Source organism: Dermacentor variabilis, chromosome 2, assembly GCF_050947875.1.
Source record: "Dermacentor variabilis isolate Ectoservices chromosome 2, ASM5094787v1, whole genome shotgun sequence".
Classification (NCBI taxonomy): domain Eukaryota; kingdom Metazoa; phylum Arthropoda; class Arachnida; order Ixodida; family Ixodidae; genus Dermacentor; species Dermacentor variabilis.
The window spans coordinates 66,419,609-66,443,308 of NC_134569.1; the positions used below are offsets into that span (position 1 = coordinate 66,419,609).

At 44.9% G+C, this 23,700-nt stretch overlaps 2 protein-coding genes across 5 annotated transcripts in view; one reads left to right on the forward strand and one right to left on the reverse strand.

Annotated features, from left to right (window-relative positions):
* LOC142572021 (transmembrane ascorbate-dependent reductase CYB561) overlaps window positions 1–23,700 on the reverse strand; it is a 59,533-nt gene that overhangs the window by 23,783 nt on the left and 12,050 nt on the right. For all 3 annotated transcript variants that reach the window (XM_075680817.1, XM_075680816.1, XM_075680815.1), the window contains exons 3-4: window positions 20,788–20,996; window positions 5,951–6,105 (exon numbers count right to left, since the gene is read on the reverse strand). In XM_075680817.1, coding sequence (XP_075536932.1) covers window positions 5,951–6,105; window positions 20,788–20,996 — 364 coding nt within the window. The remainder of the gene's footprint in view (window positions 1–5,950; window positions 6,106–20,787; window positions 20,997–23,700) is intronic.
* Window positions 1–23,700, forward strand: part of LOC142572020 (beta-glucuronidase) — a 75,062-nt gene that overhangs the window by 6,574 nt on the left and 44,788 nt on the right. The window contains exon 2 of one of the 2 annotated variants that reach the window (XM_075680814.1): window positions 18,757–18,799. The exons of the other annotated variant lie outside the window; for it this stretch is intronic. The gene's annotated coding sequence lies outside the window, so the exon portion shown is untranslated. The remainder of the gene's footprint in view (window positions 1–18,756; window positions 18,800–23,700) is intronic. 2 annotated transcript variants of the gene reach the window in all.

Below are 23,700 nucleotides of genomic sequence, written 5' to 3' on the forward strand. Positions count from 1 at the left end.
ATAAAATATGCAATCAATTTTCAAATAGCTGCTCTGGATAAATTTCTGTGCTTGATGACATGCAGAAAACATGCACTTTTGGTGCACACAATTTTGCTAGTTAAATATTACAAATTTTAATGCACCCTGGGTGGTTCCTTATGGGCAGTAGAGTGGGAAAATCTAGCTTAAAAAAGTTTATCTCTATCTTCTGTAAACAGAAAAAAGAAATTTCGAAAAAAGTGTAGCGTCTTTTTTTTTTTTGTTCCTATGATTTGTAACGCCAGAAATTGTTAGTGATACTAATAAGATAAGCAAATATATTTCCCCGCTCTATGCATCCTGAGGAACATCTGTGCAAATTTCATTGCTATAGGACAATTGCAAAGGGGAGAAAAATATAGCATGCACAAAATGAGAAAGCAAGCAAGAACAACATTTTGAGAAAAACACAATTGAATGTTTATTTCTGTGCCAGATGGTAAAATTTACATTCGAATCATCTGAAACTTGGCAGGGATTTAGATTGAAGTGTTTGCAAGCACACCACCTTGCTAGACCTATCTTTGGTAGACCGAGCATACCACAAAACCTGGACAGCTGGTCATGTTCAACGTCAATCGTGCATGTGGCTAGCACTGCTCTTACATTCTTCACAATTCCCTCCTGATGATTCCATTACACTGTTCTGAGGGGTTGTAGTCAGTGCAGCCATAAGCAACAGTGCGACGTGACGTGTACGCAGAAGTAAAAAATTGCTGCAGTGCACCAACTACTCATACACATGAGCTCGAATAGAGGAGCAAGGCCCTTGCACTTGCTTACAGCCTCTATAATGGCAAGCTCGCACTTGCCATACACGTTGCACGCACTGTGCTGCTCACAAGTTGCATCAGCAGTTTGACTTTGCAGACTGCACTTTCACCACTCTCATCGCTCCCTGTCTCGTAATCTTGGAAGAATGCTGCCAGCTTCTTCTCTGCATGCTCATGAAATTGGTACCATCGCTTATAAAATCGGACAGAAAAGGCAGTTCACTCAAAGGCTTTGTGCGACACGTTCGGTATGAAGCGATGAGCACAATTCCAAAATGGTGGCAGCTAATGGCAGTCCCACACTCGTGTCGCATGATTAAAAGGGCCAGAGAGAGCTCTCGAAAGATGAAACAAAAAGTATTTCTATATTTTACCCCCGAGACGTATGATACTGCTGGATGCTCCCATCTGAAGGCAGAGGTGCTCTCGAGCCGCCTTTGTACACACAGGTTAGGCTTGACGGTCAAATCGCTTTTGCTTGCCTTATACTGCCATGCTTCAGCAGGACCAGTACAAGCCGAAACACAACAACGCACTGTTGAAGGACAAGCACAAGAACGGTTATTGCAACCAGAGGATGTGCTTTGAAGCAGGCTAGTTACGACCGAGACATTTGTCAGGGTCATACGGTGAACAAAGGCAGGGCATGACAAAGGATAGGAGCAAGATGTTTACACGAGGTCCTTCCTTCGTAGTGGTTCGCAGTCTTCTTATCTCTCGCACTCACAGGCTGCATCGATTTCGATTGCCCTGCCCTTGTTTTTTGTTCGTTGCAATGGGTGTGGGGCTCTGCAGCCATGTGACAGTGCACGTTTGCGACTAGTTTGCAAGGGAGTTGCACGACCGGCGGAAAAGCCGTCTGGCTCCCCACAAAGGAAGAGAGGAAGAAGGCACCTGCTCTCCTTGCTTCCGTGGCGTAAATAGGAGCACAGAATAATATGAACTTTATTTAATTCCCACATGTAAAGAGAAGAGGGCTGAGGCTACCTCCTGCAAATGGTAGTGGGACAGTCACTCAAAAATAGGCAAAATTTATCTCAAATATGCAATTACTTGAGTCACCGTGACTCAGATGAGCTTTTCACTTACTTGTCATGCCTATGTTGATTTTTTACTGCACGAAAGTAAGATGTTCATAAATAATAAAACAAGTGAAAATAAGATTAGGAAAGTTAAATTTTTAGCTCACTTCTCCACATAAAGCAAGGTGCTGTCCCAGTCATGGGAGATGGGAGCTATACACAAGTGCCAACATATCTATCAATGTTCGGTTCAGCAGCTCAGTGAGCCAATTTGTCTACAGCCTCCACTACAACGGCCTCATTTCCACTACTATGGCCGTCAGCCATGCATGTGATTTGCTGCCAGCTACTCTGCTGGCTGTCGATAAATTTTTGTCACAGCCATAATGTCTAGGCCACTAGGCCTAACCAGCACCGCTTCATAGACAGTCAGCAACTAAAGTTGCAGCCTGGTGTCAAGTCAGCATGGCTACAAATTTGTTTATAGCAGTCATGCTTGGCAAGCACAGATCATGTCAGAAAATTTGAGCAGCACACTGTGCAGCAAACAAAATTTCAGTCATTACTTTTTCTTCATCCAGAAAGCCTTCCTCCGTGAGGCCTAGCACATTAGTGACATCACTGCGGTAGTCTCTATCCTCCTCAGCCTACCACTGCAAGAATCCTCCTAGCTCCAAGGTTCCAGGGATAAGAAAGAAGACTGACCTGCCTACCTTGGCCTTGAAGCAAGCAGCTCTGGATTGTTTGCAGACTTTATATTTTGACCAAGTCCACATATATACGGATGGCTCTTCCACTCAGACCAGCTCCACCAGCGCAATGGTTATACCATCACAATCAATAAGCATCCGATACAAGATTTCTCATGCGACATCAACTGGTTCGGAGCTTGTTGCCCTCCGAAGAGCCGTTGATGTATATTACAACGAATTGGCTAATCGGTAGGCAATATTCTGCAACTCAAAGGCGGCCTTACAATGTCTTCTGTCAGCCCTTCGTCATGGGTCCTGTAAACAACTTGTGTTGGAGATACAAGACAAGCACCATCATATGATCGCGAAAGGACACGACATCGTGTTTCAATGGCTGCCAGGTCATTGCGGTATCTCCAGCAACGACCTCGCTGATGAAACTGCTAGAAAAGCACACGAAGGAGCAACCCTTGCTTCTGTACCTTTATCGCAGATTGACACAGCCCAACACTTAAGCAAGCTAGTGCACCATATGACATTGCAGAAGTGGCACACACCTGAATTCATTACTCAAATGATATTGTGCAACATAATACGACACGTACGTGAGAGGACGACACACCAAGCACAAACTTTCAACTAAGTTTATTGTACCACTGAAACCGATTTTATACATGTGAAGCAGTGTAGACCGCGCAAGCGCTTACATGAAAATGAACTGCGCATTCATGTAACGTAGTTACCGGTCATGTGATGCCGCGTCCAAGAAACTTAGTTCTTTTTCTGTGAGAGCCAGAGAAGGGAAGCTAACACACTTATCACCCAATTTTGCAATAATCTGCGCTTCAGATATTCCTCGGATGAGCTGCGTACTGCCACGGGAAACAATCGTGCATTGGTTCTCAAGAGGTTTGCAGCCATGATCGCGACAGTGAATTGCCAAGAAACCACCGGAGCCATATTTTACATTGTTTCTGTGTTCAAGGAGCCGATCATTGAGGCAACGCCCAGTTTGTCCAATATATTGCTTCCCACATGAAAGCGGGAAGTTGTAAACCACCCGGTGGACACACTTGACGAACTTTTTGCGATGATGCTTTCTGCACTTATCGGAAGGAACGGCATGTGGATCCGTCAACCTGCAAAGCCTGCCGAGCTTGTTGGGGGCAGAAAAAACAACTCTTACATTCGCCCTTTGGACCATCTTTTTCAAGTTATGGGATATCCCATGCATGTAAGGTATAAAACTTACTTTAGGGTGTATGCCGGGAGGCGCATCAGCAACTGACTTCTGCGTGCTGGAACGCGCTTCTCGTAAAATGCGTTCCGCGACATACACTAGCACTACCCTAGGATATCCAGCCAAGGACAAACGTCAAGTTTGCTTTTCAAAGTTTACGTCCACTTCCTGACAGCAAGACTTGCTAAGGGCATTCTTGAAGCACAAACTGATAATGGCCCGCTTAACAAGCTTAGAATGTGCGGACGAATACGGTAAAAGTGGCTTGTTGGCTCGCGGCTCATACGACCAACACGTGTGGCTGTCCTGAAAGCTCAGGCGAAGATCAAGAAAATGAAGAGACCTATCTACCGGCATCTCATGAGTAGTTTCATGAGAAGCCACTTCTACCGTATTCGTCCGCACATTCTAAGCTTGTTAAGTGGGCCATTATCAGTTTGTGCTTCAAGAATGCCCTTAGCAAGTCTTGCTGTCATGAAGTGGACGTAAGCTTTGAAAAGCAAACTCGACGTTTGTCCTTGGCTGGATATCCTAGGGTGGTGCTATTGTCTGTCGAGGAACGCATTTTAAGAGAAGCGCGTTCCAGCACGCAGAAGTCAGTTGCCGATGCCCCTCCCGGCACGCACCCTAAAGTAAGTGTTATACCTTACATGCATGGGATATCCCATAACTTGAAAAAGATGGCCCAAAGAGCAAATGTAAGAGTTGTTTTTTCTGCCCCCAACAAGCTCGGCGGCTTTGCAGGTTGATGGATCCAAATGCCGTTCCTTCCGAAAAGTGCAGAAAGCATCACCGCAACAAGTTCGTCGAGTGTGTCCACTGGGTGGTTTACAACCTCCCGCTTTCATGTGGGAAGCAATATATCGGACAAACTGGGCGTTGCCTAAATTATCGGCTCTGCGAACATGGCAACAATGTAAAAAATGGCTCCGGTGGTTTCTTGGCAATTCACTGTCGCGATCATGGCTGCAAACCTCTTGAGGACCAATGCATGATTGTTTCCCGTGGCAGTACGCAGCTCATCCGAGAAATATCTGAAGCACAGATGATTGCAAAAATTGGGTGATAAGTGTGTTAGAAACTCACGTCTATGTCGTTTTATGTTGCGCAATATCATTTGAGTAATGCCAACATGCCCGGAATTCTGCTCTCACCTGAATTCACCCAACATCAATTGCAATCCCTCGACCCATCTACACAACAGCAGCTGTTACCTGGGCTTCCGCAAAATGAGGAAACAATGCTGTGCTGCTTACGCTTGGCTGTTGCATTCACCAATGCATATACGTGTTTGATCGGAATGGCTAACAGCACCGAGTGCAATGCTTGCAGTGACACAGGCATTGCGCAGGAAATGAAAGACATGACCTCTGCCCAGCTCTAAATCAGTTAGATAGAAAGCCATTCACCTTGAACAAGATCTGTGGACCATGGCCTCGTATATCGCAGCTACAAAAGGCCACAAAAGGACTACTGCAATATTTGAAAGCTACCGGATTGAGTCACCGTCTGTGATCCGGACTGAGTGACCGATCTAATATCCCCGGTGAACTTTCTCTTCTTTTAATCTTTCCGTCTCCTTTTCCCTTTCCCAGTGTAGGGTAGCCAACCGGGCTCAGTGATGGTTAACCTCCTTGCATTTCGTTTACCATTTGCTCTATTTCTCTCTCTCTCTCCTAGCTGTATCACAGGGAAGGAGTAGACACTGCACACAAGTACATCCACCCTTTTAGCTTTTTCAATAGCGTCAAAATCGAGTTCGACCTTACTCTAAAAAATTTACATGACAAGAGACCCACCCTCTGGAATCTCGATGTGTCCACAAGAATGGTCAGGATCATTCAAATAACTCGGTTACTTGTGCACCCACAAGTTGAACAAACTGACTTCTTTCACTTAAACCTGAATTTGGCAAAATAAATCAGCCAACTTTTATCTTCTTTTCCTTTTTTGGTTTAAACTGAAAACATTGAACCCTACCTATATTTTTGTGTTCAGAATATAAAGTGCTGAGCTGTGAAGCGTCACAGCTACTTTCACAAGTGTTTGCTTGGCGATATTCAAAAGGCATGCATTTCACAACTGACCGTTAATGTGACATCTACAGTTTAATGACAGGGACTGTAAAACTAGATCCACCTGCACTATCATAAAACACAGATGACCCAAAACCATGAAAAGCGAAGTGCCACCAAGACTCACAGCGTGAAGAGGAGCTTCTCCAGGATCCCCATTAGTGCAGTGGCCACAGCAAGCACGAAAATTGCCAGTCCAAAGTAGACATGCAGAGGCAGGTACTGAGCTCGCAACCACTGGCGCACTCCAGGAAACAGGAAAGCCACGAATCCACACAGTAGCTGCAATAGCACAAATTGGTACCATTTCAATGTACTCTGTTTAACATGACGAGTGTGATATGCTATAAGCAGCCACGTACAGCTGCACCATAGTTGCTTACTTCCGTTAGAAAATATAAGTAAACATATTCATCACTATAGTACATGACCAGCCTCTTTTGCTGGCCAAGCTCAAGTGCAAGGATTCATGCCTAGCATGTGTTAATACAGCCCTGCAGTTGCACATTCCGCAGTGGCCCACATTGTTCCCAAAGCATAGTTCTACAGCTTCAGCTATGAACCGATTTCCTTAGTCATCTAAACTCCTGCCCCATGCTGCAACGTGTCTGTCATGACAGGCCTGGTTCAAGCATGTCTTTGAAATAAGCTATAACGGGTAGCATCACGAAGGTTTTCCATCTTTCACTGAAGAATTCCATCTCTTACTCGTAATGGTACGTGTTGTACTGGAACAGCCCACGGCAAGTGCTGCTTGTTATGTACTTATCGGATCTTTCACACTTTCCACTTGCCGATAGGCGCCTAGAGAATTCGTTTTCAAGAAGTGAACACTTCTCATCAACTTGGACAAAATTTCCCTTACCGGCAGCACCACACACGCCTTAATTGCAGCCACCTTACTCCCAAGAAAGTTGACATTGCTGGATAATTCAGCTTTTCTACTCTCTTACAGTACCTTCACACTAAGCCTCTGAATTTCTTGATCTTCAATGTCCTAAGGGGCCAAAAAAACTATGGGGGCACCCAAGCAATTCTTACAATGTGTAAATGCAAGAGTATTACTTGTCGCTGAGTGTGCCGCTGAGTAATGTTGCTGAGTTATGTTGCTGAGTTTAGTGTTGCGGTGAAACGTTGCTGAGTTTAGTGCTGCTGTGTTATGTTTCCGAGTGTAATATTGCTGCTTATGAGGTCACAACAATGCAACACGACAAACCAGCCATATTGTGAGCTCTCAGCTGAGTTTATTTGTGGAGTTGTCATTAAAGCAGTGTTTCATGCACATTGTGTTGACTGTTCTTTCTCGATGACACCACTTTTCAGCATGATGACACCACTTTGCCGAGCGACAACAGTAATTTACAAGTGGCACCATGGTGTTGACACTATGTTTCTTCATTAGGTTCGTAAGCAACTTCCACCTCATACCATGGCAGAATGTCATTGTCGTCGTTCGATGGCTACCTGAAGTGCATTGCACCTTATATTCGTCATCATTAACCATGGGCTCCAGCGACAGCGTCTGCAGGTCCAAGTTGATCGACAGTAGCATGGCCTTGTGATCGGAGTAGTATGTTGATTTGTACCTTACTTCGTGCACTGTGTGTGGCACAGGAACGTTGTCTTGCTGCAGCAGCTCACTTTGCGTGTTTTGCTGCACTGCGATGGTCTCATACTTCATCATCAGTGAACTGGTGCCTCCAGTCCCGCTTTGCTGTCTCGCCTGATGATGTAGACGCGAGCAATTCAACTTCGGACAATGAAGACTATATAGCACCGACAGTGCCACTCCTATCATGCGCCATCCAGTGAATCGCCCACCAGGCAGAGCCCAACCACATGCACAGCCTTGAAGAACAAGATGCAGAAAAGACTTCAAAACACAGAGCTGGTTCATTTGGCAGTAGTTGCCAAATTCTAACAAGCCCCCGAATCAAACGTGCCCCGCTTCCTATGTATCTAAAGAAGAAAACTAATGTACAGAACTAAGAGAACTAAAGAAGAAATCTAACGCAAAACAAATTTTTTAGCAAGAAAACTGGGCAAGGGTCTAATATGTGTTACACAGTGGCAACCGGTTTCCTGAAGTTAGCTTTGCCGCAATTATTGTAGCTTCGTCATGCGGCAAAGCATATGAACGCCGCGACCAGTTTATGGCTCAATTTCCCTGGAGGAAAAAAGCGTTCATTATAATCGGGTAAATACCACAATCCAACATTGATTTACCATTATTGCATGAAAATCTTTTTAGGGTGGGCGGGAAATAGACGTTTTCAGCGGAAGATCAAGCTCTGCTGAGACGGACTCTGCAAGCTAAGGGATTGCTATTGAGATCCCCACAGTGGTAAGGCACATGCACGCTGACTGGTCAAGTTCGAGTTATCTGGCGAAGGCCAAGTTAAGGATGAAAATTATGCAAGTTTGAGCCTATAGAAATGCATGGGAACCAGTCGGAACATTCAGTCAAGATTGACAAGTAGTCCAAAGTTGAGCAGAACAAGCTCTTGAAAATGACCAAAAATGCAGCAGTAAATATGCTTGAAAGTGGGATAGTTGGTGAAGTCCAATCCTTCTTGTGCAAGCATAAGATCACAAGAACATGGACATAAACACAAGCAAACCGGACTGAATAAATGGCACACAAACAGATGTCTATCTAAAGCATAAAGCAGGATGAAAGGTGAAGCAACCCACCAAGGTTGTTTAATGGCTTTGGTGTCACACTGCTTAGCACAAGGTCACAGGATCAAATGCCGGCTGCAGCGGCCGAATTTTGATGCAGGGGTGGGGCAACGCAAGAACGCCCGCGCACAGTACATTGCAAGCACGTTAAAAAGCCCCAGGTGACCGAAATTTCACTATAGCGTGTCTCATAATCAGACAGTGGTTTTGCCATGTAGGAACCCATAATTTAATTTAATTTTAAAGGCAAAGTGAGGGTAAAAGGAGTTGTACTCGTGATCACATGTTTGAAGACAAAGGCACACAATAGGTGCTATGAGATGCAATGAAATCTATGCTACACTGAAAAAATGTTGTTGATAGCAACAATGTCGACTGCCAAAAGCTCAAGGCAAAGCATGAGAGTTATGCTTCTTTCCGTGTCACAGTGAATGAGAATTTCTTCGAAAAAATCAACTTGGTAGACATTTGGCCAACATGCCTTTTCCGGCCTTTCTACAGAAGGCACGATGCATCCAGGGATGCCAGCAACAAATTAACGTAATGTCTTTTCTAACCTCATTAATGAAGTGCTCCGTTTTTTACCACAACATTTGTAGTCTATACCCAAAATCCTCCTATTTCTATGAGGACGTGCTAGCGCGTTCATACCTTGTTATATGCTTAACCGAAACTTGGCTTTGCAACGACTTACTGTCCAAGAATTACTTTCCACCAGAATACACAATTCATAGATGTGACCGCATGTATGATGCACATGTTAAATATGGCGGTGGTGTGCTAATTGCTGTCCGGAACAATCTTAGCGTTATAAGGCGGGCAGACCTTGAGATTGCACCAAAGACTGCGTGGGTTCAAATTCCTGTTAAAAGCAGCAAGAATTTGTTACTCTGCGCAGCCTACTTCCCTCCTAGCATGAGTAACGTGCAGTTTTCTGAGCATATGAGTGACTTAGTTAAAGTTGTTGATGTTGCAAAATATGATGTCCTGATGCCTGGCGATTACAATGTTCTGTCTATTGTTTGGGATTCTTCATGCACAATATTCCTGTCTTCATCATCCCTCGCTGTGATGCGCTGTTCTTGTAGAATTTCTTGGATTAACACAGTTTAACATGGTTCTAAATTCCGCTGGCAATGTTTTAGATCTGATTCTGACTAATTTCTGCATTGCTAATTTTTCTGTTGCTGTTAGCGATTTGGTTCCTGTTGACCACTGGCACATTCCACTTGAATCTGCAATATTTCAAGAGGCAATTCACAGGTTGGGCGAGCCTCTTCGCTTATTTGTTTTTCCGAATGGTGACTATCTAGGTCTTTACCACTATTTCAATGATGCCGACTGATCTGAATCAACAGATATCAACAAAGCAGTTAGCATCCTTACTGATACAGTAAAATCTCGTTAATCCGTACCTGCTTAAACAGTAGCTTCGTTTTAAAGGTAGTAAAGCCAAATCTCCGACTCAATGCCCATTGAACATAATGTGTTTTGTATTCACATAAACCGTACCAGCTTACTGCATACGTATCGGTTAACACATGGTGTTTCCCCTTTTGGTAGCACAAAAAATGGCAGTGCGTCGTCTCCATCGGGTGGCCCGGCAGAACAACAAACCTCAGAGATCGGAACAACAACCTTCAAGTTCCCTGTGCGTTTGTGTGTAAAGTCACATCAACACCAACATCACTTCGGCACCGTGCCAGAGAGTGTTGTGGCGACATGCAAGCATGGACTCTAGTCATGCCGAAGCTCAAATAAAAAAGACGCCGGGTGCTCAGCATAGGAGAAAAATTATACATCATTCGTGCTATCGAAAGTGACACGAAGCCAGCATTGGCACGCGACAGGGATCTACTGTTGACTATGGTCTGTGGTATTTGGAATGCGAAGTTGCTCGGCAGTGCTGCTACGACCGCGAAGAGATGCCATGTCAGCTACGACAGCGAGGTCGCCTGCCAACTCATCCAAACTGCCACGCTTTTGACGAGGTTCGACTTTTCACCATCGTTGCCTCTGTTGTAGCCGAAGTGTCGCCTAGCGACAGTGATGAGGACAACTCGGAAAGCAACAGCATGGGCGATTCAGGACCGACAGTGGCAGAAACTGCGCATTACGTCAGCCTCATGAATGCAATCATCACAATGAGAACAGCACCCCGCAATGAAAAGAACGCGCTGCGACTTCTGCAACGCTACCGCGCTCGTGCACAAAGAATATGCAATGCCAACGAGGAATCTGCCATGTGAGTGTTTGCCGAGGAGAGGGGGCAGGCTGAAAAGCTGGCTCACAGCTTCAGTAAGTTCAAAGCCACTGTCATCGCTGCTAGGCTGCCGTGGCATTAAATGAAAATATCACTTTTGTCACGCGAAGTGAATAAATACTGCATGTTTCTTTTTCCCTTTCATCGCACTCTCTCTGAGTTCCGTTTTTGACAGGGCGATCTCATGCTCGACCTCATGCTAATTCGGTTAAGCAGTACTACCGTTTAGTACGTGCTTTTTCTGAGCTCCGGCCAACTACGGTTTAATGAGGTTTCACTGTAATGCAAAATAGGCTTTGGAAGCCTTCATTCCCTGCAAAGAGTTTCATCCTGCTCGCTATCCTACGTGGTTTACTAAGGAATTACACGGTCTACTTCGTAAAAAGCTAAGGTACCATAGAAAGTTCAAGAAAACAATCATCCATGTGGTATGAAAAATTTAGTGTCTTGCGAAGCCAGGTGAAATGTGTAACATGTAGAGACAGTGCTGTATACATTAAGTTTGTTGAAGAGCATCTAAAATGCAATCCAAAACATTTCTGGTCCAATGTAAAAGATTACAGTTCTAAGCGGGCTGACATTAATATCATAAATTATCCATCTCATGGCATTCTTAGACACTGTGACAATATTGCCAATGCGTTTGCGGAACATTTTTCCTCGGTTTTCCTTCATACCGCGTATGCTCCTAGCTCTGGTGACTGGCAGTATAGCTTCAGTGACCACTTCAACGTTTCATGTTTTACAGAACACACTATCGTAGTGGCTGTGAGTTGAAACCAAATCATTCTCATGCTTATGACCGTATACCAAGTTTTGTTATCAAAGGCTGGCCATCTATTTTTGTTCCTCTCCTTACACATATCTCTAATCTTGCTTTGCATGCAAGTGCCTTTCCTTCTTGTTGGAAGAGTGCAATAGTTGTGCCAGTTCATTAAAATGGCAGCATGAGTGACATAAAACATTATTGCCCCGTGTCCCTCTTGTCGCCGTTTGCAAAAGTGTTTGAAATAGCTATGTTTACACATCGGTCACTTTTCTTTAAGCATAAGATTAGTATATACCAACATGGCTTTGGTCATGGTAGGTCTGTGCAAACAAACCTTGTTTCTTTTCTTGATGCTGCAGGACCTGCTGTTGCTAACGAAAGACAGACACCGTACAGTACTTTGACTTGTCAAAAGCATTTGATGTTGTTTCTCATAATTTTCTTATCCATAAACCCTTGTGTTATGACGTCAGTACTAGCCTGTGCATGCTGATTAAAGACTACCTGTCAATTCGGTTAAATTATGTTCACATTGGTGCTAAGTACTCTTTGCCTTATGAATCGATTTCCGGTGTTCCACAAGTGTCTATCTTAGGCCCATTATTTTCAATATATTTGTTAATAACTTTGAAGAATGCCTGCATTATTCGTGTCTCCTTTTATGCGCTGACGATATTGCTACGAAGCGCTGCAGTAGCGAACAATGATGAAAGGACTGGCTAAGACGACAATCGCCAATAGTCGTGCACATGGGCTCCATCTTGTACGCCTGTCTTCTGCCCGTTGTATATATCTTGTAAATATATTGTCAAGCGTCTTTTCTTTCCATAACATTTTCGAGGAGAGTGCGAGTTTTTCAAGTTTCAAGACAGATTTACGCAGCGGACACTCCTTGGTGGCATTCACAATGCCGGCACAAGGCGGGGATGAGAATGCTTCGAGCAGGTCACCAAAGTGCCTCAACCATCTGCCGCCAAGCGCCCCATCGTCTTCACACAACTGTTTGACCCAGGTATCTTTTCCAGCTCTGACAACACCGACGTCAAAGATTGGCTTTAACTGTAAGAACAGCTGAGCACTAGCAACAACTGGGACCCGACTCTGATGCTAGTGCACATCATATTTTGCCTGGCAGGCACGGCACAAGTGTAGTTTCTGAACCACGAGCAGGAACTTACAAGCTGGGAGGTATGTAAGCAAAAGCTCATCAATCTGTTCGGCAAGCCCATTGGACGCCGTCATGCTGCACAGAAAGAACTTGCATGCCGAGCTTAGACTCGCACCGAGTCCTATGTGACGTACATCCAGGACGTGCTCGCACTTTGATGCAAAGCCAATGACACGATGCCAAAAATGGAAAAGGTTCTGCATATTCTCAAAGGTATCACAGATGATGCATTTACACATCTGGTTTTTAAGAATTCATCCACAGTGCAAGATTAAGAATTCATCCACAGTGCAAGACGTCATCAATGAATGCCAACGCTTTGAAGAAGCAAAAAGTTGCTGCATTACTCCGAACTTCACACATCTTCCAAACACGGCTGCGATGTCCACCTGCGAGGATCTCCTTCTCCCACCCGTTCCTCCCATTCCTGCTGCATCCGAAAATATTGTGCGGATCATCCACCGCGAGATTGAAGCTGCCTCCCCAGTTCCCTTTAGGTGCGTAACCCTGACAAGTCCCATGCAACCATTTCCCTTATCCAAACCGTTGTTTCAAGAACTAGCAAACGCAAGATTACAGATGCTTTGCCCAGTAAACGGACCTGAATACCACCCACCCGCCGCACTTGAGCTATACAGAAGCCCAACTGTTCGTCCTCGTTATCATAATTCCACAGAATGGAGGACTTCCGATGACCAGCCTATCTATCTGTTTCCGTTGTGGATGTGTTAGACACATTTCCAACCATTGTCGCAGTGCTTGGAACTCGCAGCCTTGGCCGACCTATCGAAATATACAACGTCTAGGTGGCAGTTCCCAAGTGCCGGTACACAATGACGACGACAGCACTCTGCCCATCATGGCCAGCACGATCAAACCGTTCCCCTTCGCCATCCCGACACCTGCCCCACTCATCTCTGCGTCGTCGCTCTCCCTCAACCTCGTACTCCTGCCGCTCATCGGAAAATTGACGGGCACAGCTCTGAGAGGTGAGCCTGCCACGACAACCTGACCCAAAATTCCTCAGCTCACACTACCTGGACATCACAACCTCATTAATGTACACGTGGATGGTATACCTGTCATTGCACTCATTGGCACCGGTGCCCACATATCAGTCATGAACTCAAACCTCCGTATTAGTCTCAAGAAAGTTCTTACCCCTGCTCCGATCGCTGTAATCCGCATAGCTGATGGTGCGACTCCGGCTGTAGCTGGATTGTGTACTGCCCGTGTCACTTTTGCCGGACGCCACACTTCAGTTTTGTTTTATGTCTTGGATCAGTGCCCACACGCAATCATTTTAGGACTTCACTTTCTCTTGGCACATTCGGCTCTTATTGACTGCTCTGCAAGGGTTATCCAGCTTGCCTTACCTCATGCCTTCGAGCCTTCTGATCCTATGCCAAGTCAGCTGTGTTCCGCCGATTACATTCGTCTACCACATCTAGCTGTGACGTACATCGACGTCTCTCCTGACGTCGATGTCAGGAGAGACGTCGATGGACAATGGCGATAACATTGTGTCACCCTACGCTACCATTCTCTGTTTGCAGAATGTCATGTTCCCGCACTAGGTCATCAGTAAAAGGGCAATGCCTCATGTCTCCCTATTGTGAATGTTAGGCTACGCCCTCAAGCGATATCCCGGGGTATCTCTTTTGCAACCCTAGCTCCAGCCTCCGACTATCATGTTTCCATCTTAACTGAGCCTGCTGCACCGCCTCCTGCTGCTATTGATTTGAACCCCACGATGTTAGATAACATACCCAAGATGATTGCCACTGACCTTCCGGCCTAACACGTACATGCGCTTCTGGGCCTGCTCATGTCGTACCAGGAAATTTTTTATCTGTATGACCGACCACTGGGCCACACAACAGTTGTCAAGCATCGGACTCACACCGGCGATGCCAAACCCATACACCAACGTCCTTATCATGTCTCTTCCACTGAGCGCCAAGTTATACAAAAAGCAAGTTGACAAAATGCTTGCCTGTGAAATCATCGAACCTTCTTCAAGCCTATGGGCATCCTCTGTTGTGCTCGTTAGAAAGAACAACAGCTGGCACTTCTGTATCGACTACCAGAATCTTAACCAAGTAACAAAAGATGTGTAACCCTTACCTTGAATAGATGCTGCCCTTAACTGTCTCAGTGGGACCAAGTATTTTTCTTCGACAGACCCTTCATTCCGGGTATTGATAGATTGCAGTTAATGACATGGATCGTGAAAAGATAGCATTTATTACATCTGATGGGCTCTATCAGTTTAAGGGAATACCATTCGGGCTATGCAATGCTCCCGCCACATTCAAACGAATGATGGACGCCCTCCTTCACGGCTTAATGTGGTCAATCTACTTGTGCTACCTCAATGATCTCATTGTCTTTTCGCAGACTTTTGACGCACACCTCGGGTGTCTCTGAACAGTTCTTTCAGTGTTCCACAAGGCGAGACTTCCAGCTCAATTCAATGAAATGTCACTTCGGCCGCCAGCAACTTACTGTGCTCGGACACCTCGTAAGCTCTTCTGGTGTTCATACCGATCCAGAGAAATTTCGCACAGTCAAGGATTTCCCTGTGCCCACCTGCGCAACACGACATTCAAAGCTTCATAGGCCTCTGCTACTCCTTCTGCAGATTCGTGAGAAATTTTCGTGACATTGCACGCCCTCTAACGGAACTTCTTAAGAAAGACGTGACTTTTGTCTGGGGTCCCGACCTAGCTAGTGCATTCGCTGAGCTGACGACACGACTCACACCGCCACCGATTCTCGGCCACTTTGACGTGCCTTCCCTACAGAGGTTCGCGGCGATGCCAGCGGCCATGGTATCGGCACCATTTTGGCACAACGACACCACAGTTGCAACCATGTCATTGCGTACACTAGCCATCTTCTGTCACCAGCCGAACACAATTACTCGATCACTCAATGTGAATGCCTGGCCCTCTTTTGGGCAATAGGTAAATTTCGCCACTGCCTCTATGGACGGCCTTTCATGGTTATCACCAATCACTACACTTTAGGCTGCCTTTCATATTTAAAATATCCAGCTGGATTTCTCGGTCAGTGGGCTCTATGGCTCCAAGAGTACTCTTACACAGTGATGTATAAGACAGGCCAACTCCATGAGGGCGCTGATTGCTTGTCATGTCATCCAGTAGACCCACCAGACCAGCCTGAGACCGGCGAGTCAACCCGTGTCCTTGCGCTTACTGCGTTTGGCGACATCGCCAATGAGCAACAACATGACCCTTATCATTCTCAGCCTGACGGACCTGCCACCTACCCCTCTTCACATATGTTTATGCTGCAAGATGGCATATTGTACCGTTACAACATGCATCCTGATGGCCCTGAACTGCTACTGGTTGTTCCCAAGCATATGCGTGAGCCTGTAATCGCACAGTGGCATGATGTCCCAACCACTGGTCATCTGGGAAGTCTCAAAGACGTATGACCGTGTTCAGCGTCATTTCTTTTGGCCCGGTATTTAGCATACCACTTGCCGTTACGTCGCCTCCTGTAAATCTTGTCGGCACCGCAAGAAACCAGCAGCCCTACCAGCTGGACATCTTCAGCCCATTTAAATACCATCTGTGCCATTCTTTCGAGTTGGTCTTGATCTTCTCAGCCCTTTTCCTCTATTGCTTAGTGGAAACAAGTGGATAGCAGTTGCTACGGATTACACCACCCGGTACGCGATCACGCAGGCTCTCCCTACCGGTTGTGCAACTGAGGTCGCTAACTTCTTTGTCGACATAGTGATACTTCACCACAGCGCTTCCCGACAACTCCTTACCAACCGGGGTCGCTACTTTCTCTCACAGGTTGTCCAGGACATCTTGCGCACCTGCGCTACAAAGCACCAGTTTACAACGGCACATCACCCTCAGACCAACAGCCTCACACAAGCAGCTCAACAGAAGTATCACAGAAATACTCACTATGTACATCTCCACTGACCACCATGACTGAGATGCCACTCTGTCGTTCTTTACATTCACCTACGATACGTCCCACCATAATTTTCCTGGTTTCTCTCCACTTTTTCTTTTGTAGGGACGAGACCCTATGCTACCATTTGACACAATCCTCCAAGCCTTTCTCAATACAATGTCAGAATATGCCCGAGATGTCATATCTAGAACTACCGAGGCACGTGAGATTGCACGCCTGTGTCCGACCACTTACCAAGAAAAGCAACGACGCATACATGCCGCTTGTCGCCGCAATGCCCACTTTAACCCTAGTGGCATCGTGCTTCCTCGGAAACCAGCACTGCGAGTTGGACTTTGTGAGAAGCTGATTTCGCTTTACTCAGGCCCATACCGTGTCTTGCATCAAGTGACAGACGTGACCTACGAGTTACAATCTCTTGGTACCTCCACACCGCGATCCTCCTCCCATATCGTCCTTGTTGCTCGACTGAAGCGATATCACTCAAACCTGCCAAGTGCTGGGACAGCGCCTTCGCCGCCAGGGGTTATGCTACAAGGCACTGCAGTAGCGAACAATGATGAGAGGACTGACGAAGATGACAATCACTGACAGTCGCGCGCACAGGCTCCATCTTGTATTCCAGTCTTCTGCCCGTTGTATATATTTTGGAGATATGTTGTCAAGCGTCTTTTCTCCCTGTAACAATATTAAACTTTACCGTGAAACAGAATCGGAGCAGGATTGTGAATTATTACAGGAAGATGTGAATTCTCTTGTGGAGTGGTGTGCTTCAAACTTTTTTGGCATGAATCCAACTAAGACACTTGTTGTTTCCTTTAATCACAAAATATACACATTACTATATGAATACTCACTTGGTAGCATTCCTTTGAAAAGAATGAGCTGTACGCACGAGTTAGGAATACATATTGGTCGGCTCCCGGTTACCTTTCGAAGAATATGTTTCAAGCATCATTAATGCATCCTACAGGAAGCTACGCCACATATCAAGAATGACTAAAACATTTATGAATGCCAACTGATTTATTCTGTTGTATTATTCTTTTGTCTGCTCGAAGTTAGTTTAGTTCTGTTGTATGGAACTGTATTAATTTGACCAGTGTTGCAAAAGTTGAATGTGTTCAGCAACGTTTCATTCGTATCCTGTACGATCAATTTCTTGGATGCCGTGTATTTTATGCCTATGACCGTGTAGTGTGCATGTTTAATATTAGACCCTTAGAAATAAGGTGGAAATACCGTTATTAATTATTCTTGCATAAACTAATTCACATCCACTTCTCCTGTCTGTGGTTACTGTCAGCTGCGATGTTCTGCCTGCCTCTCCCTAATTTGCATAATCCTAGCATTTGTTTTATGTGAATTCCTCTTGCACCTCTAACACTAAAACACGCCTTCTAACATAACAAAATACCTAGCATCATGATCTTGACATATTCAGCTCTACTATTTGCTCATTAGTATCTGACTTCTGTCTTGGATTAATTCATTTTTTTGTTGCATTTTGTACCCCTGTTGTTTGAGATATTCTGTTTTGTTTTTAGGTTTTAGTCTAACACAAGTGCACCAATATTAAGTCGCAAAGCTGTTCTTGGACACTTTCAAAAAATAAATAAGTGAAATGAAATAAATGAAATAAAAGTCTGTGATCACGATTCCAAATGCATTTTCCTTCTTTTCACCCTTCACACTGGCTTGAGTTTTTCAATAAATGACAGTTATCAGTGCTTCACTCGTTCATTCCTGTTTCTTTGTGTTCTAGTCCCTGTCCTTGTGTTCTTACGCTAGTGCAAGAGTGATGGGATAGTAAGAATTCAATTAATTTATTTGTTTTGTATAGTTATTGGCAAAGCCATGGTCCTGAAAATATAACAGAAGCTTGTGTTCCTTTCTATGTTTATCATATTATACGATAGAACTTTGATATGAAAAAAATGGGTATAATGAATTATCGATTATAATGAAGTCTAAAATGCTTTTCACCGATACCAGAGTGTAACGAATATAATATGCTCATATGCTTACAAGGCATATTGGATATCATCATCATTATCAATACCAGCCAATGTATGTGCACTGCAGGACAAAAACTTCTTCCTGCGATCTTCAATTACCCCTGTCTTGGGTAAGTTGACTCCACTTTAAGCCTGGATATTTCCTAACTTAATCACATTACCCAATTCTCTGCCATCCTGGACTACACTTCCCTTGTCTTGACACCCATCCTTAACTCTACTAGACCAGTGGTTGTGCCCAGTGGTTGTGCCCTGTGGTTGTAGGCGCAATGCATTACATGGCCTGCCCAGCTCCATTTCTTTCTATCAATGTCAACTAGAATACTGGCTACCCCCCTTAGCTAACTGATCCACACCACTCTCTTCCTATCTCTATATGTTATGCTTAACATTCTTCAATCCATCACTCAATGTATGGGCTTTAACTTATTTTCAATTGTCTTCGTTAACCTACAAGTTTCTGCCCAATATGTTAGAAACAGTAGAATGCACTAATTGTGTGCTTTTCTTTTCAAGGATGCCAGTAAGCTGCATGTCATGGCTTGCCTTGTCATGCCTGCCAAATACACTCCAACCCATTTTTACTCTGTGTAAATTTCCTGAATTTTTCATGAGAAGGAAAAATCAGATATAATGAACATATTTTTGTTATGGATGCGACTTTATAATACAGTGCAGTCCACTTATAACAATAGCAAGAAAAGCAAAAAATGCGATCGTTATAACCGATCATTGCTATATCTGGACTGCCATCGAAAAAGAGAAGAAAAAGCTGCTGAACAACATAACTTCATAGCTCCGAAACCAAATTTGACACTTACTATAAAATATTGACGTAGAAAGTGGGCTGTGAAAAATGAAACATTTATTTATGGCTCTAAACAGCGTGTCAAGCGTTAGGCGCGCTGAAATAGTCAGAAATCTGCATTTGCTTTCGCGGAAGTTTCAGGTTCACAACCGTGGTGTGCATCGCGTCCAGTGGCTGCGCAAACACTGGCGGCTATAATTTAGCGTGCATGAAATCAATGAGCGACTCCATTGACGACAGTGCACTTTGCGACAGTGCCCTTTGTGCCACTTGGGTCATTGTCAAAGACAAGTCACTGTCAATCTCGTCGTCACTGCTGCTGCTGTCGTCGCCTCCGTCACACAATGGCACCATTTGTCATGACAATGATCACACTGTTGGTTTTTTGCAGAACGAGGCAGCGATATCTGCACTCAAACCCCTTCATCAAAGCACCACCTCTTTTATCACCAGTAGTAACGTGTTCCCAGAGTTCAGTAATGCCAGCGGCTGCCACCATGTTGGTTTCACACATGGGGGTATTGCCCTAGCGCACAAAGCCCACCTTTTCCATTGATTGTCATGGTCACTGGTTCTAGCCTTCATGATTGCGGTGGTCGTGGTTTTCAGAATTGTCAATATAATCAAGTGTACAAGCTCGTACTTAGAGTCTTGCAAAATTTGCAGCTTCATCTCAAGCAACACAGCTTTGCGCTTTGTCGGCACACCTACCGTTGCTTCCGCGGCGTATTTCTGCGCTCGCTGAGGAAGAAAAGGTTACCCGAGAAAGGAAGCGCAGACATGATTTGCACCTCGCCTTTTTTTTTTCTTTCCCTGTCTCTTCTCAGGACGTTTGCTGGTGATGCGGATGCGAAGCACCTGGTGCCATCTTGTGGCACACTGCGCCAACTTGCGATGCTCTCCGTGGCTTTCACAATCAGCGCACTGGCAGGACAAGCTGCTCAGTAATAACGGCAGATACAAATTCGCGTAGGCAAGCTTTTTGCCCTATCTCGGTTAAGGGAAATGTAGCAAAGCAAATTTCACAATTATTATACATGAAAAATACCATCGAAAAGGCAGAATTTCTATTGTTATATCGGATATATGGTGAATAACATATCGTCATATATGCTTTTTCTCATATCTCTAATGCCTAAGTTGATACTCTGAAGTCGACTCATAGTTATAACCAATATATCGTTATATGTGGCATCGTTATAAGTAGACTGCCCTGTAACAAGGTTTGACTTGGAATTACGCAAAACAGGCAGCAGCTGCAGAATGAGGAAAGAACAACTTGTGCATCACCTGTGCAGAAAAGAGGATCACTGTGAGTAGCCCCATCCAGCTGTGCAGTGAATAGAGATTGGGAATGGGTGGACTGGCCAGGTTGTGTGAGTCAAAGACAGTCTTCAGAGCCACCACTGAAGACAGGAAAGCCAGGGCATGCAGGGCACCATGCAGCAGCTTGAGGCGTGACTTGCGCTCACTCCTCAGTGCACGGTACACCAGGATGCCTGCACACATGTCAAGAAACACGGATGCACTCTTTCAACTTTCTTGAGCAATTGAAGTTGTAATCATAATGTTTATACTGGATAAGAACGAAAGGAGAATGATGACATCTGCAAACAGCTTTGAGGCCTGGACAGAATGTTGTTCAGTGAACTGGGGTGAAGCAGTGTTTGTGGAAAAGAATTCAAAGGTATATAAGGACTTTTAAAGGTCCAGACAACACATTATCAAGCAGCACAAGCAACGTTATGTTTGACAGCTTGAAAACAAAAAGTACTGCCTTTAACAACAAGCAAACAAACAAAAATCACATGATGGTTACACCTACGCAATGTGAACGTTTAGGTGAACAACTGGCCGCTGCCAATGCTGTTGCCATATATAGACTCCGAGCAAATGCCCTTTGCAGCTGCAAGTGGATGGTGTAAATTGCCCTTTGCAGATTTATCCTGTGCATGCACAAGAGATGCATTTTTCAACCACGATATTCTCATTCACAGATTAGCAGAACAATGTATGTATTCTTACCACTGAACAGCTTCAATAACTACGTGTGGGGTTGGGAACATGAGGGAAACATACTTTTCTAGAAATACTAAAGCCTTTGAGCTCACGCTCCTCCCCTTGAGAGGCTGCACATAGAGGGAGGAATAGAGTATGTGGAGAAGAGTTAAAATCCCCATTGTGATTAGCAGTATGCATGAAATAAATAAAATAAATAAAACGCTAAACAGCAGAGCAAGACAGCAAACTCAGATTTTTGCAAATGGCCAATGAAGTCCAACGTCAAGTCATTTTCCGTGAAAGAAAAAAGAATGTGTGTTTCCTTTAATCATTACTTAACACAGAAAAAGTAAGCAGAAAGAAAGGATCCAGAAAGAAAGCCAAAGAGCAAAAATAGACTTGTTGCAGCCCAGGTTGTTTTCCATACAGCTTTTCTAGTGAGTGGTTCGGCTATGGCTACATATGGAAGAGGGCAGGAACTATTTTTCAAGTCGCCTATTGCTCAGTCACACTTCCTGTGCTGTGCCCATGCTATAGTCTTCTACATTTAAAATGCAGGAACAAACCTTGGAGCAAAGACTTTGATAGTATCATATGATGGAAGTTTCACTCACTTTCGGTGACCTGCTGTCTGACTTGTTCAAAGAGATGTTTGGAGGGAACTTGCTATCTTGGTATTGTAGTCCTCATCGTGCAACATATATTATTATTTAATCACACTCTGGAATCAATGAGGCAGACAGTCCGAAGCAGAGCTGCCTTCTTTGTTAGAAGCCTTTGTCAAAATTGCAGCGTCCATAGTTTGTAGTAAAATATAAGGGCTAGCAGCTCCGTGAAATTTGAAAGTGTCATGCCTCCCGACACCCAGCTATTCTGAAGACTGCAGAGAGGTTTTGTTAAGATGGGCTATCAGCAGCCAGCAGCATGTGTTATGACGGGGTAGATGAACCTTAGCTGGGCAAGTGGCCACGGCCATCTGGTGTCGATTGATCTGGCAGTGACGAGATGCTCTCCCTACGACCTTCATTTTTTATGCCTTTTATGCTCATCGCCGCCCCCCGCTTCTTTCCGTATTCATCCCCCTACTCAATACCTTCCTCAAGCATTTATTTTTGCCAGTCAGTATCACCCTCTTCAACCTTCACCGGGTTCTTCAACGGTGTGGTGGCCCCTAACATTCCTATGTTTCTGTTTACCTTTTCAACGCAGTGCCACTGCGTGGACGTTGTGGCCATTCATCTACTTGCCCTCCCACCTGTTTATTGTAGCTGTTTCCTAGATTCCCGGTCCTGTACCGCTGTCCCTCATACATTTTGCTGTGTGCAAATCGGCATTCTGTAGGTCTTTCTCTTCTGTCCCGTGTTTTTTTTTTTTTTTTGCACTGTTTTCTTTATTAACAACATGTACAAATTAGCCCAGCAGCAAACTCTCCTCAAGTTTATTTACATAATGAACGTTTGAAACAAGAAAAAAGGAAAGGGAGGATCGGGGACTTGTGTATTTCTTAGAGAAGCAAGTCACAATATTTTTGGAATGCTTTTCTTCCGCACAGCATGGTCGACCATTCAGTCAGGTCCTAGAAATGAGAAACTCTTTGATGACATGAGGGCCTGGTGGGGAGCAACAGTGCCCCTAAGTTTTAAGCATGCACTTGCCCCACCTTTTTTTGTTTGTGTAATGTTTAGCACTGATCCCCCCTCAACAATTCTAGTTAACATGTAGTGGCCCGACTATCATCTTCAAAGCAGGCGAAGAAGAAGGTGGGCTCAAGTGCTGGAAGCGCGAGAATAAAAGATGCTAGCACACTCAACCTGAGCGGTCGCGGCGTCAGGCACTCCCGAGATCCCACTGCACCACGGCTGGCCGGCCTAAATAAATCATGGCTACGGCGGCTACCTCTTCGTGCCGCCTCCAGAATGAGGTGGAAATGCGCTTTAATGGGGCCCGAGCAGGCACTAGCCAACACCTTTCTTCTACTTTTCTACCTGAAAACGGCGTGCTCCTTGCACCCATTTTTCGCAAGCTCGCAAGAAGGGGTGGGGGGCTTCCACAGCCGACAAAAATACTTTACGCCACCTCTTTGTCCACGTCTCAGATATGCTTGCAAGTAGCAAGGCCAGGCTGCGCATCTCTATTTTCGGATGATCTCATGAGTGGTGCATTTGTCGTGTGCAACCAATGGGTGACAGGCACAAAATAAAG